Genomic DNA, 18,861 nt, shown 5'->3' on the forward strand with positions numbered 1-18,861 from the left:
CCTTCTAATGCCGGCTGCCCTTCTTGGGCTGTTGCCCTCTCCCTCTAACCAACACCTCCCCATTCTAGGCAGCAAGGCTGGGGAAGGGATGAAGAAGATATGCATTTAAGGAGATTTTCCAGAAGCTGCCACACCACAGCTCCACTTAGATAACATTGGCCATAACTTTGTCACATGGGACACCAAACTGCAAGGGAGCCTGGGAGATGTGGTCTTTCTTCCAGGCAGTCATGTGCCCAAGGGAATCTCTTACTAAGGAAAATAGAGATTGGGGTAAGCAACTAGTAGGTTTTCACTCTCTTAAATTCATTAATGGAAGGGAGATACAGGTATTTCAGCTCTGTGAATCCTATCGTTTTTGCAGGTTTTAACATGCAGGCCATTCTGTTTGGCAATCAAAATCAAGGCGCACAGAAACTTTGTGAAATTCTCCCTCCATCCTTGGGTGCCAGCTGGTTGGCGTAAGAGGAGGATGAGCTAACACTTAGGACACTGCTGTGGGGCTGCCTGCCTGTGGGCAGTAAGGCCAAAGGAAGGGGAAATCCCTCACTTATCAAAGTAGACCATGAGGACATGCAGAGGAGGGTTCAAGGGTCCCCCTTGTTTTGCAAAGAGTCAGCTCTAGATCATGGAGTACGTCAGAAAATGGAATACAGCTTTCTTATCAAACCTATGCATGTGGCACTCAAGCAGCATTCTTAACAAGCAAGGTAGATCAACTTTTTTCATAGCTTCTCTTTCCACCTGGATGGATCCTTCCTTGTTGGAAGAAATCTTGAAGAGCATATACAGTCCAGTCTCTCCTTCCCCTGCCCCACCATGAGACTGGGGTCCCTTGACAAACTCAATCTTCCCCAGATTTCCATCTCAGATAATGGCTACATCATTCTTCTGGTTTCTCAGGCCCAAATCCTTGAAGGTGTCCTCAGATCCTTTCTTTCTCACACAACAGATCCAACCCATCAGCATACCCTGTGGACTCTACATTGAAAATGGATTCAGAATCCAAACGACCCTTGCTACCTCTCCTGTCACATCTCTTACTTACCTGGAGAGCCTAGAGCAGGTGAACAGGAGCGGAAACCCAACCCTGCTTCACTCACTGAGTCATGTGCTTTGCTCCAAGGCTGTCCATTTGGACAAGGGGCACCCTTCTCGATTTGCACCAAGATGCCCTGTAGACAGGCAACTGCCTCGTATGTTAGCTCACGTCACTCATCTGCTCAAAACCCTCTCACTAAGAAGAAAGTCAAAATCCCACAATACTGGCTGTGTGTGACCTGGTCCTGCTACCTCTGTGACATCATCTCCTTTTACTTTGGTCACACTGGTCTTCTCAATCGATCTCAGATATACCACGCAAGGTCCTGCCTTGGGGCCTTTGCACTTCCTGCCCCCTTTGCTTAAAGTCCCTAAAATGGCTCACTCCCCCATTCATCCTTCAAGACATCTAATGTTCCATCTTTGGAACGCACCATCTTCCTTACCCTCCATAGCTGTACCCCCATCTGCTGTGGGCTGAAAAGATGTGTTCAAGTTTTAACCCCCGGTACTGTACCTGTGAATGTGATCTTATTTGGAAATAGGGTCTTCGTAGATGTGGTCAAGATAAGATGAGGTGATACTAGATTAGAGTGGATTTTAATCCAGTGACTGGAGTCCTTATACGAAGAGGGAACTTTGCACACATAAACACAAAGGGAAGAACACCTAATGAAAGAGGCAGAGATTCCAGCGCTACATGTACAAGGCAAGGAACACCAGGAATTGGGGTAAGCATCAGGTTCTCCCTCAGAGTCTACAGACAGAGTCAACCTTGCCAACGTCTTGATCTTGGACTTCTGGCTTCCAGAATTGTGAGACTAAATATCTGTTGTTTGAAGCCATCTAGTTTGTGGTACTTTGTTACAGCAATCCCAGGAAATGATTATGCCCTCTGACATACAGTGTATTACTTGTTCATTGGTTGGGGGTCTGCCTCCCCTTTAGGAGGGAAAGGACTCTGTGCTTCACTGCCATAGGATACATTTTTGATGAAGGCAGCTATTCTGTAAGAGAGACACTGCAGCTTTTAACTACCTGCAGAAACCCTCATGTAATCAAGGAAGAAAGTGGTCTCATACAATTATTCGTAATAACAAATAATCGTACTTTGTATGCGTGTAAGACTTTTCATCTTCAAAGCCCTTTCAAAACATTAATTAATCCTTACAACAGCATCAGTGAAATGGAAACGAGGGAGAATTTAAAGTATGCAAAATTTAATTTCTAATGTTAAAATTTGGCCCACGACTAATACTCCTCCTGCCTGGGCAGTAAACACATTCCATGCCATCTCCTCTCCCTTTGTAAAAGTGAGCTGGGAACTTAGTTCTGTAATATGTCAAGAAGGAGGCACACCTATTCCTGAGAAACCCCCAGGGGTAGGGACAGGTATTTGTGTATCAGAGAGAGGGGTGGATTCAAAGTTCCCTTAGGATGCTGGGATCTAGGATGCTGAGACCCTTCCTAAGGTAAGTCATGGACACAAGGTTTTGAACAAATATGTGGAGAATTCTGTCAGGGCATAAGACAAAGCTCAGCCAATGGCACCAAACTGAAAAAAGAAAGAAAAGAAAGGAAAGAAAGGAAGAAAAGAAAGAAGGAAAGAAAGGAAGAAAGAAAGAAGGAAAGAAAGAAGGAAAGAAAGAAAGAAGAAAGGAAGAAAGGAAGAAAGAAAGGAAGAAAGGAAAGGAAGAAAGAAAGAGAGAGAAAGAAAGAAAGAAAAGAAAGAAAGAAAGAAAGGAAGAAACAGAAAGAAAGAGAGAAAGAAAGGAAGGAAGAAAGAAAAAAGAAAAAGAAAGAAAAAGAAAGGAAAGAAAGGAAGAAAGAAAGAGAAAGAAGGAAGGAAAGAGAAAGAAAGAAAAAGAGAGGAAGAAATGAAAGGAAGAAAGAAAAAGAAAGAAAGAAAAGAAAGAAAGAAAGGAAGAAACAGAAAGAAAGAAGGAAAGAAAGAAGGAAGGAAAGAAAGAAGGAAGGAAAGAAAGAGAAGGAAGGAAAGAAAGAAAAGAAAGAAAGAAGGAAGGAAAGAAAGAAAAGAAAGAAGGAAGGAAAAAAGAAAGAAAGAAAGAAAGAAAAAGAAAGAAAGAAGGAAGGAAGGAAGGAGAGGGAGGGAGGGAAGAAGGAAGGAAGGAAGGAAGGAAAAACAAAAGAAAAAGAAAAAGAAAAATTGGTGGTGACCTCTTGCAGTCATAGGCCACATTTGGATACTTTGGTGAGGATTTTATCAGCATCCTCTGGTTGCCGGGGAGTGGGGGGAACTTGGCTTTGTCCAAAGTGGGCCCAAAGTGACAGGCAACAGGGAGATGCTTCTAGAACCCTGAACCTTTGGATTCTCTAGGCTGGAGGGGTGAAAGGGGGGGTGCACAATCACTCAGAAGAAAGGGGAGCTGCCCATCCCCTACGGAGCAGAGACAGTGCTTCACGCTGGGAGCATCTGGCCCTTGCATCCCACAGGGCTTGCCGCCTGCTGGTAGAGCTGCCCCAGCCAAGGGAGGGAGAGCATCATTTTCCATTTCTTAAAGGTGGCCTGTGTGTAGGGAGTTCCTTCCAAAGAGTACAGTACAGAAAGGGGGAAGTAAAGGGTAACTTTGCAGAGGAGAATCTGGCAAACACCACTCCCCACCAGCTGATCAAGGTCAACGTCAACAGTCATAAGTCATGTTGATAGTACATACACTTGGTATGATATGGTAAGAATAGCATGGTACCTCTGTGATTGTCTTCCCCAAACCCATAACCCCAGTCAAGTCACAGAGAAAACAGCAGAAAATTCTGATAGAGGGGCATCTTACCATACACCTGACTAGTACTCTTCAAAAGTATCATGACCCTCCTAAACAAGGGAAGTCTGAGAGAATGTCTCAGCCCAGAGGAGCCTAAGAAGCCCTGACAATGAAATGTAATGTTGGACCCTGGAACAGAAAAAGGACATTAGGTGAATCCTAAGAACATCTGAATAAACTATGGACTTTAGTTCATAATGAGGTATCAATATTGGCTCATTCGTTGTTGCAAATGTACCACCTTAATGTTTAAGATGTTAATAACCCAGGAAATTGTGTGCTGGTGTCAGGAGGTATGTGTAGGGGTCAGGGAGATGGGAACTCTCCATACTATCTGCTCAATTTCTCTGTAATCCTAAAACTGTCCTAAAAATCGAATTTATTAATTAAAAATAAATAGATAAATGGAGGGCAGACTCGGGAAGGTGTGGAGGACTCCTGCAGAAGCTTCCCCTCAGAATTCACGGGGTCTGCCTGACATGCTCGGTCCTGCAGGGAAGGAGATTTTAATCTGGAACTCCTCTCCGGTCTCGAGCGCTGAGCAGGGTTGAACCATTTCCATGGAAGCCCTGTGGGCTCCAAGTCCTGCCCCCCTTTACCAGAAACCCTCCCACAATCATCTCTCCCTTCTGCTTTTCAGACTAGCAAGAAGCAGCATTATTTGAAGAGCCCTGCCACCCTTGAAGGTTTAGACAACTCTTTTGTCATCAAGGAATGTCTAGCATCTCTCAGAGCTTCAGTATAGAAGAGTGATTAAGAGCAGGGGGTCCCGGGCTGGACTGCTGCTCCTCCAATAGCTGTGGCACCATGTGAATTACTTAACCTCATGGACCTCAGGCTCCTTATTTGCAAAATGGAGACAACAACAGGATCTCTCCCATGGGGCCAGTGTCAGAACTGAACAAGCTAGCATACGTGAAGCGCTTAAACCAGAGCCCGGTTTGTAGTAGGCACTTGAAAAATGTTTGTCGTAATTTTTTTCTTCAGGCCGACACTTCTCCTCTGGAATGCTTTGAGCACTTCTTCAGAAGATCCAAAATCTCTCTGACACTAATGTCTGGATTAAACGCCTGCTACAGACAGCAATCAGGCGTCTACCTGGCAAGTTTCCGTTTTCTTCTTCCTAGTACAGGGCCCCGACCCTAGAAATCTAATTCAATAAAACCTTCCGAAACAGGTATCTGGAGGTACCTGTCAAAATGTAAAACTGTTTTGAACTAGCAGTTGCTTTTAAATGTACAAAAATTCTAGCACAAAAATTCTAGCACAAGGTGCTGAGATATATACAGAGAATGGTTGTCATAGCAAGATGTTGGGAGCAACCTAGATGTCCAGCAATAAATGAAGGGGTAAATGGATTAGTACAACCATGAAATGCTATGCAGTGCAGTCGTTAAAAAGAATGATGGAGATCTAAGCTGACTGATGTGGAAGGATGCATGCTGTATACATATTAAGTGAAAAATCTATGCAATGATATGTATCATCTGATGCTTTTTTGCTTAGGTGTAGATTAAATACATGCTGTATGTTATGGTTATAGAAAAGAGTCTGGAATGGTGAACACGAAACAGTGACTAGCAACAGCAAGGCAGGGATTGGGCAAAGTGGAAGTCATTTAAACTTACTATTTGATATTGTTTACATGTTTAATAACATGTGGTATCACTTCGTGTATTTAACATTTATTGAGCATGTATTATGTGCCAAGAACTTTTTAAAGTGTTTGATATGTATTAACTTATTTAAATTTCATAACTTAAAACAGTATCATCTCTATTTTACAGGTGAGAAAAACTAGGTCACTAGTTTAACTTGTTCCCTTGTGTGAGACAGAACTAGAACTCAAACCCCGAGTACATGCTTCCAGCAGCTCCCCTAGGCTCCCTTTCGGAATGTATATAACCCAGTCCTTCCACCCATTTCCTGCCCCTGCTCATTAACCAGTAACTCCTGCGTCTGTGATTCCTTTTCTTTTTTTTAAGGTTTTTTTTTTTTTTTATGTGGACCAATTTTAAAGTCTTTATTGAATTTGTTACAATATTGCTTCTGTTTTACGTTTTGGTTTTTTGTCCACAAGGCATGTGGGATCTTAGCTCCCTGACCAGAGACTGAACCCACACCCCCTACATTGGAAGGCAAAGTCTTAACCACTGGACCGCCAGGGAAGTCCCCGTGATTCCTTTTTTTTTTTTTTTTTTCTTGCGTTACGCGGGCCTCTCACTGGTGTGGCCTCTCCCGTTGGAGAGCACAGGCTCCAGACGCACAGGATCAGCAGCCATGGCTCACGGGACCAGCCGCTCCGTGGGATCTTCCCGGACCGGGGCACGAACCTGCATCCCCTGCATCGGCAGGCGGACTCTCAACTACTGCGCCACCAGGGAAACCCCGTGATTTCTTTTGATCCCACTTGCTTAGGTTCCTGACATTCTGTGTGGCCATCCTGTAGGTCACTTCAGACCATGAGGTGGCAATGGCAAGAACTGGGAAGCAGCTTTAGCCCAGTCCTTGGCTGAGAGGTACATTGGATCACACAGAGCCTTGAGACTGAAATACTAATACTCCTCTGCACAGGGCTGGTGGTGAGGGAAGCTCTTATAAACAACTCCCTATCACAGGCATCAGGGCTGACTCCTGAAATTTACAGAAATGGAGGCGGGTAAGGGTGTCCAGCCTCAGGTTCAACATACACCCTTTCCACCTTGCGTTTGAAAATCCCACTTAATTCCTTTCTTTTGTAAGACAGGCATTTATGCCGTTTATGCATGTTTCGGTGTTCCTTCATACCCACAGCAGCAACCCCAGGAGCCTGGTCTGTGCCTAGGCCGTGGTGCTGTCGGCAGCATGAGGCCCTGGGAGGTAGAGGCACAGACTTCAGCTTGCAGGCTATAAACTGCCGTTGAAGGCGGTTTTCCGTGTGCTGCATGGGGCTTCAGTTGGCTTCCCAGCCCTCCATCTCAGAGAAAGACAAAACCAATGTGATATGGTGTACGTAGTTGCCAAACTGTTTATTTGCCATTCACTAGTTATAATACTGGATTTACAGAAGAAACTGTGGTACAAAGAAAGTAAGGCCCCGTGGTTCCTGGGCAGCAGCAGTCCAGCTGCCCTGCACAGGCTGGGCCCGGTGGATGCTCCTGGCAGAGGGGGCAGCCACTGTGACTACGTGCAGTGAGTGGAATCACGTACAGTGGCGCGTCTGCTCTCCTGCGCTATCTAGAAACACCTCGGAGAGGGGCTTCTGGGGTGTCCTCTCACAATGTATCTGGTTTAAAACTCAAGATTGGCAGTTCCCTTGCAGAAAATGTTCACTAGGTCAGTACGAGGGAGAAAGAAACCACACACAAATTTCCAGGATGCTTTGGGAACAGATCCAGTAACTGCTACACAAATAGACACGAGGTGGAGCCTAGTCAAGTAGTGTGCATTTCCCATCGTTACTTTTTCAATAGATGTGTTATACTGTCATTTCAATTTGGAAGTTTATTTTTTTCCATTGATTTTTATACATCCAGAATAGCACAAATAACCAACAGGGTTTTTTTTTTTTTTGCACATTCATTTCCCCAGAACAAAAAGTGAACTTCTTAAAAAAAAAATTAGAACCATGCTATTAGCTCTTTACAAAAGTGAATAAAAAGTAGCTCGTTTTTAAGTCTAAAATAAACAAAGTAGAAAGAAGCGGGTTTTTTTTTTTGTCTACAGTATTTAGCAAACATAAGAAATGTCCTTAGAAACACACACAAAAAATTGAAAAAAAATTATTACAGGTATTAACAATATTTTATAATGAAGCTTAAAATCTATTTACACACATAAATACAATTAACTTTGTTGATGCAACTCTTCTGGAAGGAAAAAACAATGCCAAATGATCAGCCTCATCCATACTGATCTGGCTAAAGGGTGGAGAAAACTCCAAACAAAGAAACAGACAAAAAGTCCCAAAAGACTGTATACTGCGGGTAAACAAAAAGGCATTTTGTTCAGATGTAAAAAATGTTTTCTGATATCATTGTTAAACCGACTTTTCATGTATAAAAGACCCCAAACATGTCATCCCCCAGAAAACAAAAAACACCAAAAACAAAAATCACCAGGACAGAATGTCCCAAGGAAACAGGTATTTCAAGACAGAAATCCGCAGTCCCAAATTGCAGTACATTTGAGTGAAACCATTCATTTCCTTTCTAATCAGAGCATTTCTGTTTATCTGCACAGAAACCCTAGGCAGCAGAAAGGCTGTCTGTTAAGTCACTGATTGTAATTTGCCCAGGAAGGCTTCTATTGCTGCACTTGGACAGCAAGTAGATCCAAAATGGTTGGCAATGTCTCCATTCTGCTGGAAGAAACCCATACGCAGGAGAAAGGCTGACTCACTATGTTCCTTTATGTAAAGGGAGGAAACGAGTTTGGTGTTGGGATGGTGTGCGTGCTATCTCCTTACACAAAACTGGAGAATGGAGGAGGGAAGAGGTGGGATTTGGAGGAGGGACGGGGAGAGACAAAGAGGGAGATAATTGCGGGGGGCAGAGAGGGAGAAAAATAGAAGTATTTTTAGATAGTGAGAAAAACAAAAATAACTGAAATATGTCTATGTTGAAATTATAAATAAGGGCATGAACGAGCAGTAAAGATGGCTATTTAATCTTTCTTCTCCTGGACCAGTGCTCCCAGATACATCCAGTTATTACTTAATTGGCTTAAGGATCTACTTGATAAAAGGACCACCTTAATTTAACCTGAAGGCAATAGAATGGAATTCCTCAGGGGAAAAAATGCATCAAGTATGAGACCTATCTCCAAAACAACTAAGGTTTGACTTTTTATTTTTTTTTTCTGGAAAGATTAAATACTATACATGCTGGTAAGGGTCTGTGAAACTCTGAATGGCCAAACCTGTGGGTCCACGACAAAGTGACAAGCTCTCCGCACACATGGCTTTGAGAGTGAAGATTCAATGTGAGAGATTATCTGAGTTCCCTTGTAGGGCATTGGGCTGATTTTGAGTTGGAATATCTTCAGGTACCAGAACTGAACTGAAAAGTATACATTTTTTTCCTTCATTTTTTTTTAACCAACATTTTGTCAGGTCAGATAAGGCAACGTGCTGAAAAGAACGTTGATCATGAAAAGAAAGTTGAATTTGGGGCAAATGGGCTAATGGTCCTTTTCAGAAATAAAAAGTTTTAAATTTACTGACATTTAAGGGTCATTTTGCTGTAAAAATGTAACATAGAATAAAACATGAAAATGTGTCATGGAGGGAGAATGATGCCTAAAATGAAAATAAATATATTCTGAGTTTCTCCAAGATCTGCTTTAGCTCTTTTCTAGATAAGAACGACCTGACAACACAAACTGCTTTACTCTTACCAAAGTGCTTCTGCATCTGTGTATAACAAATAATATATATATATATAAGAAAACTCAAAAACAAGTTGTTTTAAATAAGACCAGCTGTTTTGCTGCCTGCAGCCAAAGATCTTTCTAATTTGAATCCTTAAATTTATAAAATAAAAATCGAACACTGTTCTGAAGTCCTGCTTTCAAATACTCTTCAGAGTTGACCTGAAATCATTTCAACTAATTTAAGAGGTACATTAAATAACAACCAGATCATTTTTGAGCACACATATGTCAAAATCAGCAGTTAGTATTTATGAGTTGTACAACAACTGCATTCTGACCAAATCCTCCAATAAAAATAGTGCCATAAAATTTACAGTGACGTTGGGTATGTTTGGATTGTAGCCATGGGCAGCAGTGACATGAATCTTTCCTGTCATGCTGATGCACGGGTAAAAGTGCACACACCCTACAGGGTAGGGTCTCAGCCTAGTGAGAACACCACAAAGATGGGTGGTCAGTGAGCAGCATGGGATGGGGTCCTGCACAGGTGGGACGATGCTCTCCCACATGACTCCACTGAGGCACACGGAGGGGATTTGGCTTGTTCAGGCCTGCTTCTGGGCCCACCCTATGAAAACTGAGCTGGAGACCTTCAGCTGTCAAAGGCATCCGGTCTAGTCCCTTCCACTCCCAGCCTTGGGGGACAGCCACAAGTTTCGTTCTGCATCAATGAACAGGTACTGCATCAAAGAGGAATATTTTCTTGGAGCTAAGAAAATCTGAACTCTAGATTCAGATGATCTCCTCTCTTGATCTCCAGAATCTAGCAGTTAAGGAACCCCTGAATTCATCCACTCGGTTTCCATGTGGATACCGCTCCTCCACACAGCTTACTTCAGATTCATTCTGTTACAAAGCATGTCTGACATTAACAAGAGGCCATGGAGTGAGAAAACCCCTAGGCAGAAAATAAATCCTCTCCAGAGGTGCAATCATGGCATCTGCGTGAACCCTCTGGAAGCAGATTTGACCTTCTCCGTTTGAAGGGAGGGACTCAGATATGAGACCCTTTGTTGAGCTTGGCAGAAAATTCCATACTTTAGATCTTTGGAGTGACCCTCAGTATCTAAAAAGCCTACTAAAAACATTGCTGCGTTAGCTACCAACTCGTTTGATTAACATTAAAGGGAGTTTAATGTAAACAATATTTGGATAACCAAGTGATCACATTACCCATCCTTTTATTCCAACTTTCTTCAATGTGATACAATTAACTTTGGCTACTATCAAAAACGAAAACTGTAGTACTTGATATTTTTCTTCTTAATATAAGTACATTTAAATAATAAAAAAAGTATCAACACATTAAGTAAGTGTCTAAACATCAAGATACATAAATATCTAGGGATTCCTTGTGGGAATACAGTAGTTGAAAATGACCCAAAGCTGTAGCCGTTTCTCAAAAAACAACTACAAAAAAAGTCCAAAAAAAAAGTTAAATAAAACTTACAGAAAAAGGAATCATATTTCTTTCATTCGTCAAAGCAAGAAAGAAGCAAGCTCAAATTTATGTATATATAAAAATAAAAACCACCCCAAATGCAAATACGCATTTTGCAATTTATAAGGTGCTGCAAAAGAAAATTAAAAATATGAATTAGATGCCAAACAGAATGAGTTGCATCTCCCCACCCCCCCAAAAAAAAGCCCCGAAAAACCCGAATTCCATACTCTTTGGAATAAACAACTTGGTTAAAAAGTGAAGTCAAGGGTATAAAATCTTTCTTTTATTCACAGCATTACTAAATCAGAAGCATTCACAGTTTCCCTCTGGGAATCTTTCTGTTTGCCTTACAGCGTGTCCACGGGGTGGTGAAGCGGACACCCTCAAGTTGCATCAGGTTAGAAAAATCTGAGATAGGCCAATGGCAATTGCGAACTGCACGGACTTGAGAAGCACAGGTGGCCCCGAGGCCCCGCCTGGAGCGACATCACCATGGCAGTTGGCAGCGGCGCGCTCCCCAGGGCCGGCAGCCGGGCCCACGCGGGTTTCCCGAGCACACGAGGCCGGAGCCCGAAGGAGGCGCTTCCGGGACGACGCCCGGCCGCACAGAGAGCGCGTGCGCGGCCTCAGTAGGGTCGCCACACGGCCTCCTCGAGGCGCGCGGCGGGCGCCATGTTGGTTGGGGAGTTGCTGTGGCTGCCCTCGGCCTCCACCACGTCGTTCTGGTTCGGGAGGCTGGGGTTGAGCAGCGCTGAGCCTGTGGAGGCGTTGGTGCAGGGCGGCAGAATGCGCGGCGGCGACCGCTCACCGCCCACCATGGAGAACTGGTAGGAGCCGGCTGACGCGCCGTAGTACAGGTGGTAGGACGGCGAGCTGGCCTGGAACGGGCCGCCCTGCGCCTGCGACGAGCCAGGGTAGGGCGGCGGCAGGTACGTGTGGTAGCGCGTGGCCGAGCTCATGGCCGACATGCCGATGCCGATGCCCGACGTGACGGGTGTCGGGGAGTAGGTGAAGGCGCCGGGGTAGTGCATGCGGGGATCGGAGATGGAGGGCAGCGCGGAAAACTGGCGAGGGTCGCCGAAGGCTGTCAGGTCGGGCGCGGCTGCAGGGAGGGAGAGAAAAATATCGTGAGACAGGGGTTCAAGGAGGCCACGCCCCTTCCCCCGCCGGCCCGCTAGCGGGAGGATTACCCAGAACGCTGCTGCCCAGACGGCTGATAACGATGATGATGGTAATATACGATCTCATGCAACGTAATACGGTATATGATATAATACTTGCTTAATATAACCATATTTCTGTAACTCTGGGGTTGGCAAACCCACCTGCCAGATCCACCAGCTACCAATTTTTGTAAGCCCGCAGGCTAACAATGAGTTTCACTTATCTAAATGGTTGAAAAAAAAAAAAATCAAAAGATGATGTCCTGACATGAAAATGATACGGAATTTAAATTTCACTGTTGATACATGAAGTACTATTGGAAGGAGCCTGACTCATTCTTTTATGTAGTATCTGTGGCTGCTTTTAAATCACCGCTGCAGAGTTGAGTGGTCCTGGCAGAGACTGGAGGGCCAGACTGTAGGGCTCAGAAAGTCTAAAATATTTAGAATCTGGCCCTTTGCAGAAAAGTTTGCCACCTCTCTATATAATCAATATATTAATATATCACTAGTAATGTACATTTAATCGGTGATATTAATATAACAATGTATAACAAAACAGTGTAACACTAGAACTAATATAATGGATGCGTTAATAGATTAATATTAATGGAATATATATACGTAATACGGTATTGTCATAACAATATTAATAGGTAATAACATTTTAATACGTTATAATACGTTTAAAACTGCTGTTTCGGTAGGCCCGGAATAGTTAAAAATTGGCCGTTTCCTGTGGTTGAAGCTGATGCACGCCATAGTAGTGACTGGGAGTGGGCGTCCGTGAACCGTCACATCACTCTTTCTCTCCCATATCTACCTTCAGACTAGTTCCACAGTTTTAGAAACAGTACAGCGTCGGTTTCACGTGCTTTTCTCTAAGATGCATCACCAGTTCGTTAAGAGGAGTGAGTGACTGCAGGACCTTGACTTATCTGCTCCGTTTTTGTACATGTTGAAATTCTACCAGAAATGGCAAAGCTTTGTCTATAAATCTCATTTGGTTAGGATGATGCATTTACCATTTCGCAGACTGGCTTTGGCTATCCTTTGTGGCATCTTTTTGCGTTTTCCTTAACCACAGGCTGCCCTTGGGAACCACTCGTGGGTTTGGGTGCTAGGATGGGTTTCCTGTGTCCTGTGGATCAGAGTTTCCCAACAGTGGCGTTACTGACATTTGGGGCCAGCTTTGTTGGGGTGATGTGGGTCTGGGATGGATGTTTGGCAGCATCCTTGGACTCTGCCCAGCAGATGTCAGTAATGAGCCCCACTCCCCCCATTGTGACAGCCAACAATGTCTCCCGACCTTTCAAATGTCCTGGGGGTAGGGGTGAGGGGGGCAAAAGTCCCCCGCCGCCACTGAGAACCGCCACTGTGCGTGTAGGATGGTGTCCTGGGGTAGTTTCTGTTCCTCAGAATTATGTGTTAAATGACCAGGCCAGGACCGTAGTCTTTACGTCAGCAAACCCAAAAGACAGCAACAAAACAGAGCAGAGGCAAGAACTGAATGTTTTAAAATTTATTAGTTCTCAAATCAACATACGAAATAACTCCAAGCTCAAGATGGCATGTGGCCTGTGTCCTTTTGTGTTCAGGCCCACAGAGAAACCTGACTGAGCCAAAAGCTTGCTGTGAAAGGAAAGCCATCGGGTGGGTTAATCTGTTTTTGGACAGCATCGGCTGTTGATCAGCTTCCTCATATTTCAAGCCTGTTATTCCAGCAGGGAGAGCTAGTGTTCTCGTTCTTGTGCTCTCTCTTTCTCTTTCTTCCCCTTCCCCTCCCCTTCCGTCGCTCCAAGTGAACTCCTGTAAATTTGGGGTGCCTCTGATGAGGGGATGTACTCTTCATCAGAGAGGTAATTATAGAAACAACAGAAGTCCGCAGCAAATCTCTACACTGATGAGGAAGCCAGGAGTCTGACTTTGAAATAAACACTCCTGTTAACCTTTTCAAAGCGAGTCAGACGTGTGGGCAGGGAAAAAGTTGCAAACTGACAGTGGTTCTAGGGCAGCCCTTCCACGGACACTCTCTAGCTCGTCCTGAAGCCAGGCCGCACCTCATTCCACAGGGTTTGTCCCTGCCCGCTGGGGCCTTCTGTGAGCAAGCCCTGTGTCACTTGTTTGTGTTCACACAGAGAGCTGTGACATACTTGAGAGTTAACAGGAAGCTTTACTCCATTTTTCCAGTGAGATTTCTATAGTCCAGGGAGAAGCATTAGGCAATACAGTCCATTTGTTGTCATCTGATGTAATACTCTGGACACAAATAAATGACTCCACCCATTATTCCTCTTGCTTCGTTTGCCGTGAGACAAAAAGGTGAATCCACTGGAAAATGAATGAAAGGTCACCCTGTTTCATGACTGTGTCTGGACATGCTCTGCCAGTCTGTTCCAACTGCTGTGTGGTAACCTGGTGATGACAGCAAGTTACTGGAATCCCAAGTGAGCCCGTGATTTGTCACGGACATAAGTAATGGAATGATGTTATGGTCTCAGCTGTCAGGAGAAAATAGTTCTTTCACTTGTGGGCAGAATGTCTGGAAGATCTTAGATGTTGCCTGTGATTCTTTTTCTGGCCACATAGTACCAGTGTCACACTACAGAAGACCATCCGTTTGGCCAAATTGTCCTTTACACACACATTGTGATAACAAAACAACTTGGCCCACTAGGTGGGCTCAGATTCAAGTGACCTATTAAAATATTTGTTTTCATTTTTATGTCCGGTCTGACACCCTCTACCAAGCACGCCCCACCAGTGACGCACAGTTCACCCACCCGGCCTTAGCTCATTTGTCCTTTTGGCTGGGCTGGTGCCTCCTTATTGGGTAGCAGTGTGGGCAGAGGTGGGGACCCCTGATATTCACAGGGAGCTTTTAAACAGTAGGAAATCTGGGGATTAGGCGGCACAGGTATTTTAGTTGGAAATGTTGCCCCACCGATGGAGCTAAATATTTGTCATGACAGCTCAAGTCTTCATTCTGCAGCTTGTTGTGGATGAAAGCAGCCCTGCTCTGGGCCCCTCCCACTGCCCCCAAAGGATTAAACAGCCTGAGCAGATAATGGCTGCCTTAAAAGGATCTCGCATGACTCAGATTAATGCATGCTGTCTGTCGCCCAGGTTGGCAGCTAAACATTATTTAAAAAAAAGAAAAGAAAACCTCCAGATGACAACTCTTTTCAGACAAGGTGTGGAGTCTGTCTGCAAAGGTAAGAGACAGACACAGAGCACAGGTCTCTCCGGCCAAAGGAAGCCCAGGTGGCGCTGGGGGTGGGGAGAGGGGCAGAGCACAGAGCTGAGCTGGGGGGCGGGATTCAAGGAAAGCAGGCTCTCAAAGCAGCCACTTTTCTTTTAAGTATCCCAGACCCCTCCTGCCCACAGGTAGATGACAGTACTTTTCAGGCCTGGGCTCCAGGCTCGACTTCTCAGAGGGAGACCTGCCAAGGTGGAGAGCAGTCTCCCATGCTATGCTCTGCCACCGGTGAAAGCTCCTCTGGCATTCCCCTGGGTCCACCCTCCAAGACGGCGCAGGGTCACGCTTGGGTGCTGAAATGGGATGCGGTTTTTATCTCCTTCATACCCTCATGCCATAAAATGCCCTTCCATTGCTCCTTGGCTAACTGAAGTCCAGGCTATTCAGAAGTGTAACTGTGAGACGAGATTGGGGAGGGCACGTGTTACTCATTCCTATAAAAAAAGAAGTCTCCCTTCCATCTGAACTGGCCAGCCAGAACAGCTGGCCCCTAGGGTTCTTGGACTCTAAGGTGCCGATGATCTTGGGTGCTGACCAAGTCAAAAGACTTATGAAATAAATTCCAAGGGACAGACCCACAGCACGGACATTTCCAAGAAAAACAGTAATTGCTTCAGATGTAGACTACAGCCAGTGGGCAGAGCAGTGCCAACAAGAAGAAGAAACAATGAAAGATGACAAGTGCCTTTGGAAGCAGACCAGTACTGAGGAGACAGAGCTTCTACAACAACAACAAGCTGAATGGACGTCATAATTCCTACACTAGTCCCTTGACTCCTTAGCCCGGCAGGTGCCATGAAATTCTTGGCAACAGTGGCTGAAAATAATGTGGAAACTGGGCAACGAAGTTGGCTTTCCTATTCCACTACCTCGCCCAAGAAGACAGTTCTGAACTGTGGGGCAGTGTGGCCCTCAGGACATTTGGCAACGTCTGGTGATTTTTGGTTGCCATGACCGGGGGTGCTGCTGGCATCTGGAGGCCAGAGACACTGATGAAGGCCCTGCAGTGCACAGGACTGCCCCGCCACAGTGAACAATCACCTGGCCCCAGGTGTCAGCACTGCTGCTCTTGAGAAGCTGAGAGGGATTCTGTGAAGCTCTGAGAAGAAGCTGAAGCATTTGGGGAAATCTCAAATAATCACAATCGTCCACAAAACACAACATTACACCACACGTAAAATGGCAGACGCAATGCCTTTGCCCTTCTGCCTGCCCCTAATCTGCTATAATCTGATTCCAGGAGCTGAAAAGCAAAAACAGCCGCCCTTCCACAGAAGTGTGTTCTCAGGCTTCCTACTGCTGAAGTCCTCTGAAGTGTTTTCACAGTCTGGTCCAGCTCCAATTTCAAAGCCCCAAACAGGGAGTCGCTTCTTTTTGCTTTCAACAAAGGAATTTTTCTCTGTAACTCTGATTTCCCTGCCCACAAGCAAAGGTGAGTGCCAAGCCCAAAGGTCTCATAGGTTAAATGACTAGGTTTAATGAGCACGTATGAACGACAGTTATGCCAGCCATGACACCTGAGCTTTCCAGTCTGTTCCTCAAACCTGATATAAGCGGCTCTTAGTTGGGAGTGTCCCGTTAGGGTAGATGTGCGTCCCACTCCATGTGTGCCCCAGTGTGCTGTTCACGTGGCCTGTGAAAGCTCGCCACTGCAAGATGGATCAGTCCCATCTGAGGCCCAGAAGCTGACTACTTTGGCCTTTTCTGTCACTGACCCTTCAGCTGCCACCCGTGCCTGCCGAGTGTGAGCACCCCCAAACGCCCAAGGAATCCACTTTTTCCAAGCCACTTCTCCCTTCACATCTGTACGTAATCTCTGCCTCTGAGTGTCAAGGAAAATCGGCGCGTGGGCGGGGGACTTAGAGATAGACAGCCTTGTCTTTAAACAGTACTGTATCCAATCAAAAATGACTGCCACCCCGTTCGTGCATCCCTTCTGGTCTCCAGAACCTTCCACTGCAGCTGGACTTCAAAGAGTGTATTTTCAAGCAGCTTACTTGAGAGTCGACTGGAAAGCTCTGCAGAGAGGGTTGTCATGCCGCTGGCCCGTCCAGGCGAGATGGGTGTTGCTGGGTGGACAGAAGGAGAGGCAATGGGTCCCAGGTACTGGTAGGACTGCTCGTAGGACCATGGTGGGGACGGCTGGATCTGCCTTGTATCTGCAGAGAATCAGGGAGGTCACTTACATGTAGAGTGGGTCAGGATTTAGAAAAATAAAATCTTTTAATAAAAAAACAGCTACCTTTGTTTAAATCTAATACATGTTTGTGGCCTGTTTACCAGTGTTTAATAAGCCTCCTTAAGTCCCAGTATTTGCTTTTGTCTGATGATTTCCCCCCAAAACGATACTGAAATATAATTTATGTTTGACTCTTGAAGATTTTCCTCCGCTAACTGTTCCTTCCAAAGGTTTTCTTTAATCACACTACTGGTGAGAGAGGCTGATTTATGCTTTCCAGGTAGAAGTGTTAACATTCGGACCGTTGACCGCACGTATTGGCTGCCCAGCTTTACTAGTAATCGTGGTTATCATTATCAGGCGATCACCCGTCTCTCTGTACTCAGTAAGCGCAAAAGAATGCAAGGGTTTGGGTCTTTGTTTTGTACCTTTGGCAGAAATATTCTGTGGCTTTTAAATGTTTTCTGTTCAGGTGAACTCTCTCCCAAGGATAACTGAAAAGAAAGTCTGGCTAGGAAACTGGCAACAAGGCCTGATGACTAGTTCACAAACCCGGCAGTGCAGAGCTGCCTCTGTCAGCCCAGACTAACAGAGACGTCTTCCACTTTTTCTCAAGACCTCAAGTTTGCAACTTTTAAGGGGCAGAATGTTGAGCAAGTATTTTACAGATTGCCATTAAAAGAGGCCTGGTTTGTAGTGAGGTGGATGGACCTAGAGTCTGTCATACAGAGAGAAGTAAGTCAGAAAGAGAAAAACAAATACCGTATGCTAACACATATATGTATGGAATCTAAAAAAAAAAAAAAAAAAGGTTATGAAGAACCTAGGGGCAGGAATAAAGATGCAGACGTAGAGAATGGACTTGAGGACACGGCGGGGGGAATGGTAAGCTGGGACGAAGTGAGAGAGTGGCATGGACATATATACACTACCCAATGTAAAATAGCTAGTGAGAAGCAGCCACATAGCACAGGGAGATCAGCTCGGTGCTTTGTGACCACCTAGAGCGGTGGGATAGGGAGGGTGGGAGGGAGACACAAGAGGGAGGGGATATGGGGATATATGTATATGTATAGCTGATTCACTTTGTTATAAAGCAGGAACTAACACACCATTGTAAAGCAATTATACTCCAGTGAAGATGTTAACAAAAAAAATAAAGAGGCCTGGGCGAGAGAAGAGACAAAGATCTGACTTCAGAAGATTTAGGTAAAAAGCGTTTTGTTAATTTGACTCCAGCATTCATAGCAGTCTTAGTTTTCAAAAGCATCATAGTGTTTGCAGAGGAGGAGAAAAAAACCCAACACCTTCTATTCTTAGGCAAAATGTGTAAGAAAATGTAAAAATCAACCACTGTCTCACCATAAGATAGCTTTACATTCTGTCTTAGAATTAAACGTTAATTTTCTCTTTGTATTCCACCTTCTTTGTAGACAAAGGTGACAGCAAACTACACTAACTCCAAAGGGTCTTCATAGCCAGGGGTTCATGATGCTGGGAGTAAATACAGAAAGAGCAGCAAAGTTCTTAGGAAAACAACAGGTGTCAGTTTTCTGTGTGTCGTGACATAAAGAAATGAG

The 18,861-nt window shown here is 44.8% G+C and overlaps 1 protein-coding gene across 3 annotated transcripts in view; it reads right to left on the bottom strand.

The window, feature by feature from the left end:
* Positions 1-6,806: 6,806 nt before the first annotated feature.
* RUNX1 (RUNX family transcription factor 1) overlaps positions 6,807-18,861 on the bottom strand; it is a 249,573-nt gene continuing 237,518 nt past the window's right edge. For 2 of the 3 annotated variants that reach the window (XM_032630113.1, XM_032630115.1), the window contains 2 exons: positions 17,100-17,261; positions 6,807-11,782 (listed from right to left, as the gene is read on the bottom strand). In XM_032630113.1, coding sequence (XP_032486004.1) covers positions 11,307-11,782; positions 17,100-17,261 — 638 coding nt within the window. In that variant the 3' untranslated portion in view covers positions 6,807-11,306. The remainder of the gene's footprint in view (positions 11,783-17,099; positions 17,262-18,861) is intronic. The other variant, XM_032630114.1, reaches the window with a different exon arrangement.

This window comes from Phocoena sinus, chromosome 4 (genome assembly GCF_008692025.1).
Source record: "Phocoena sinus isolate mPhoSin1 chromosome 4, mPhoSin1.pri, whole genome shotgun sequence".
NCBI classification, from domain to species: domain Eukaryota; kingdom Metazoa; phylum Chordata; class Mammalia; order Artiodactyla; family Phocoenidae; genus Phocoena; species Phocoena sinus.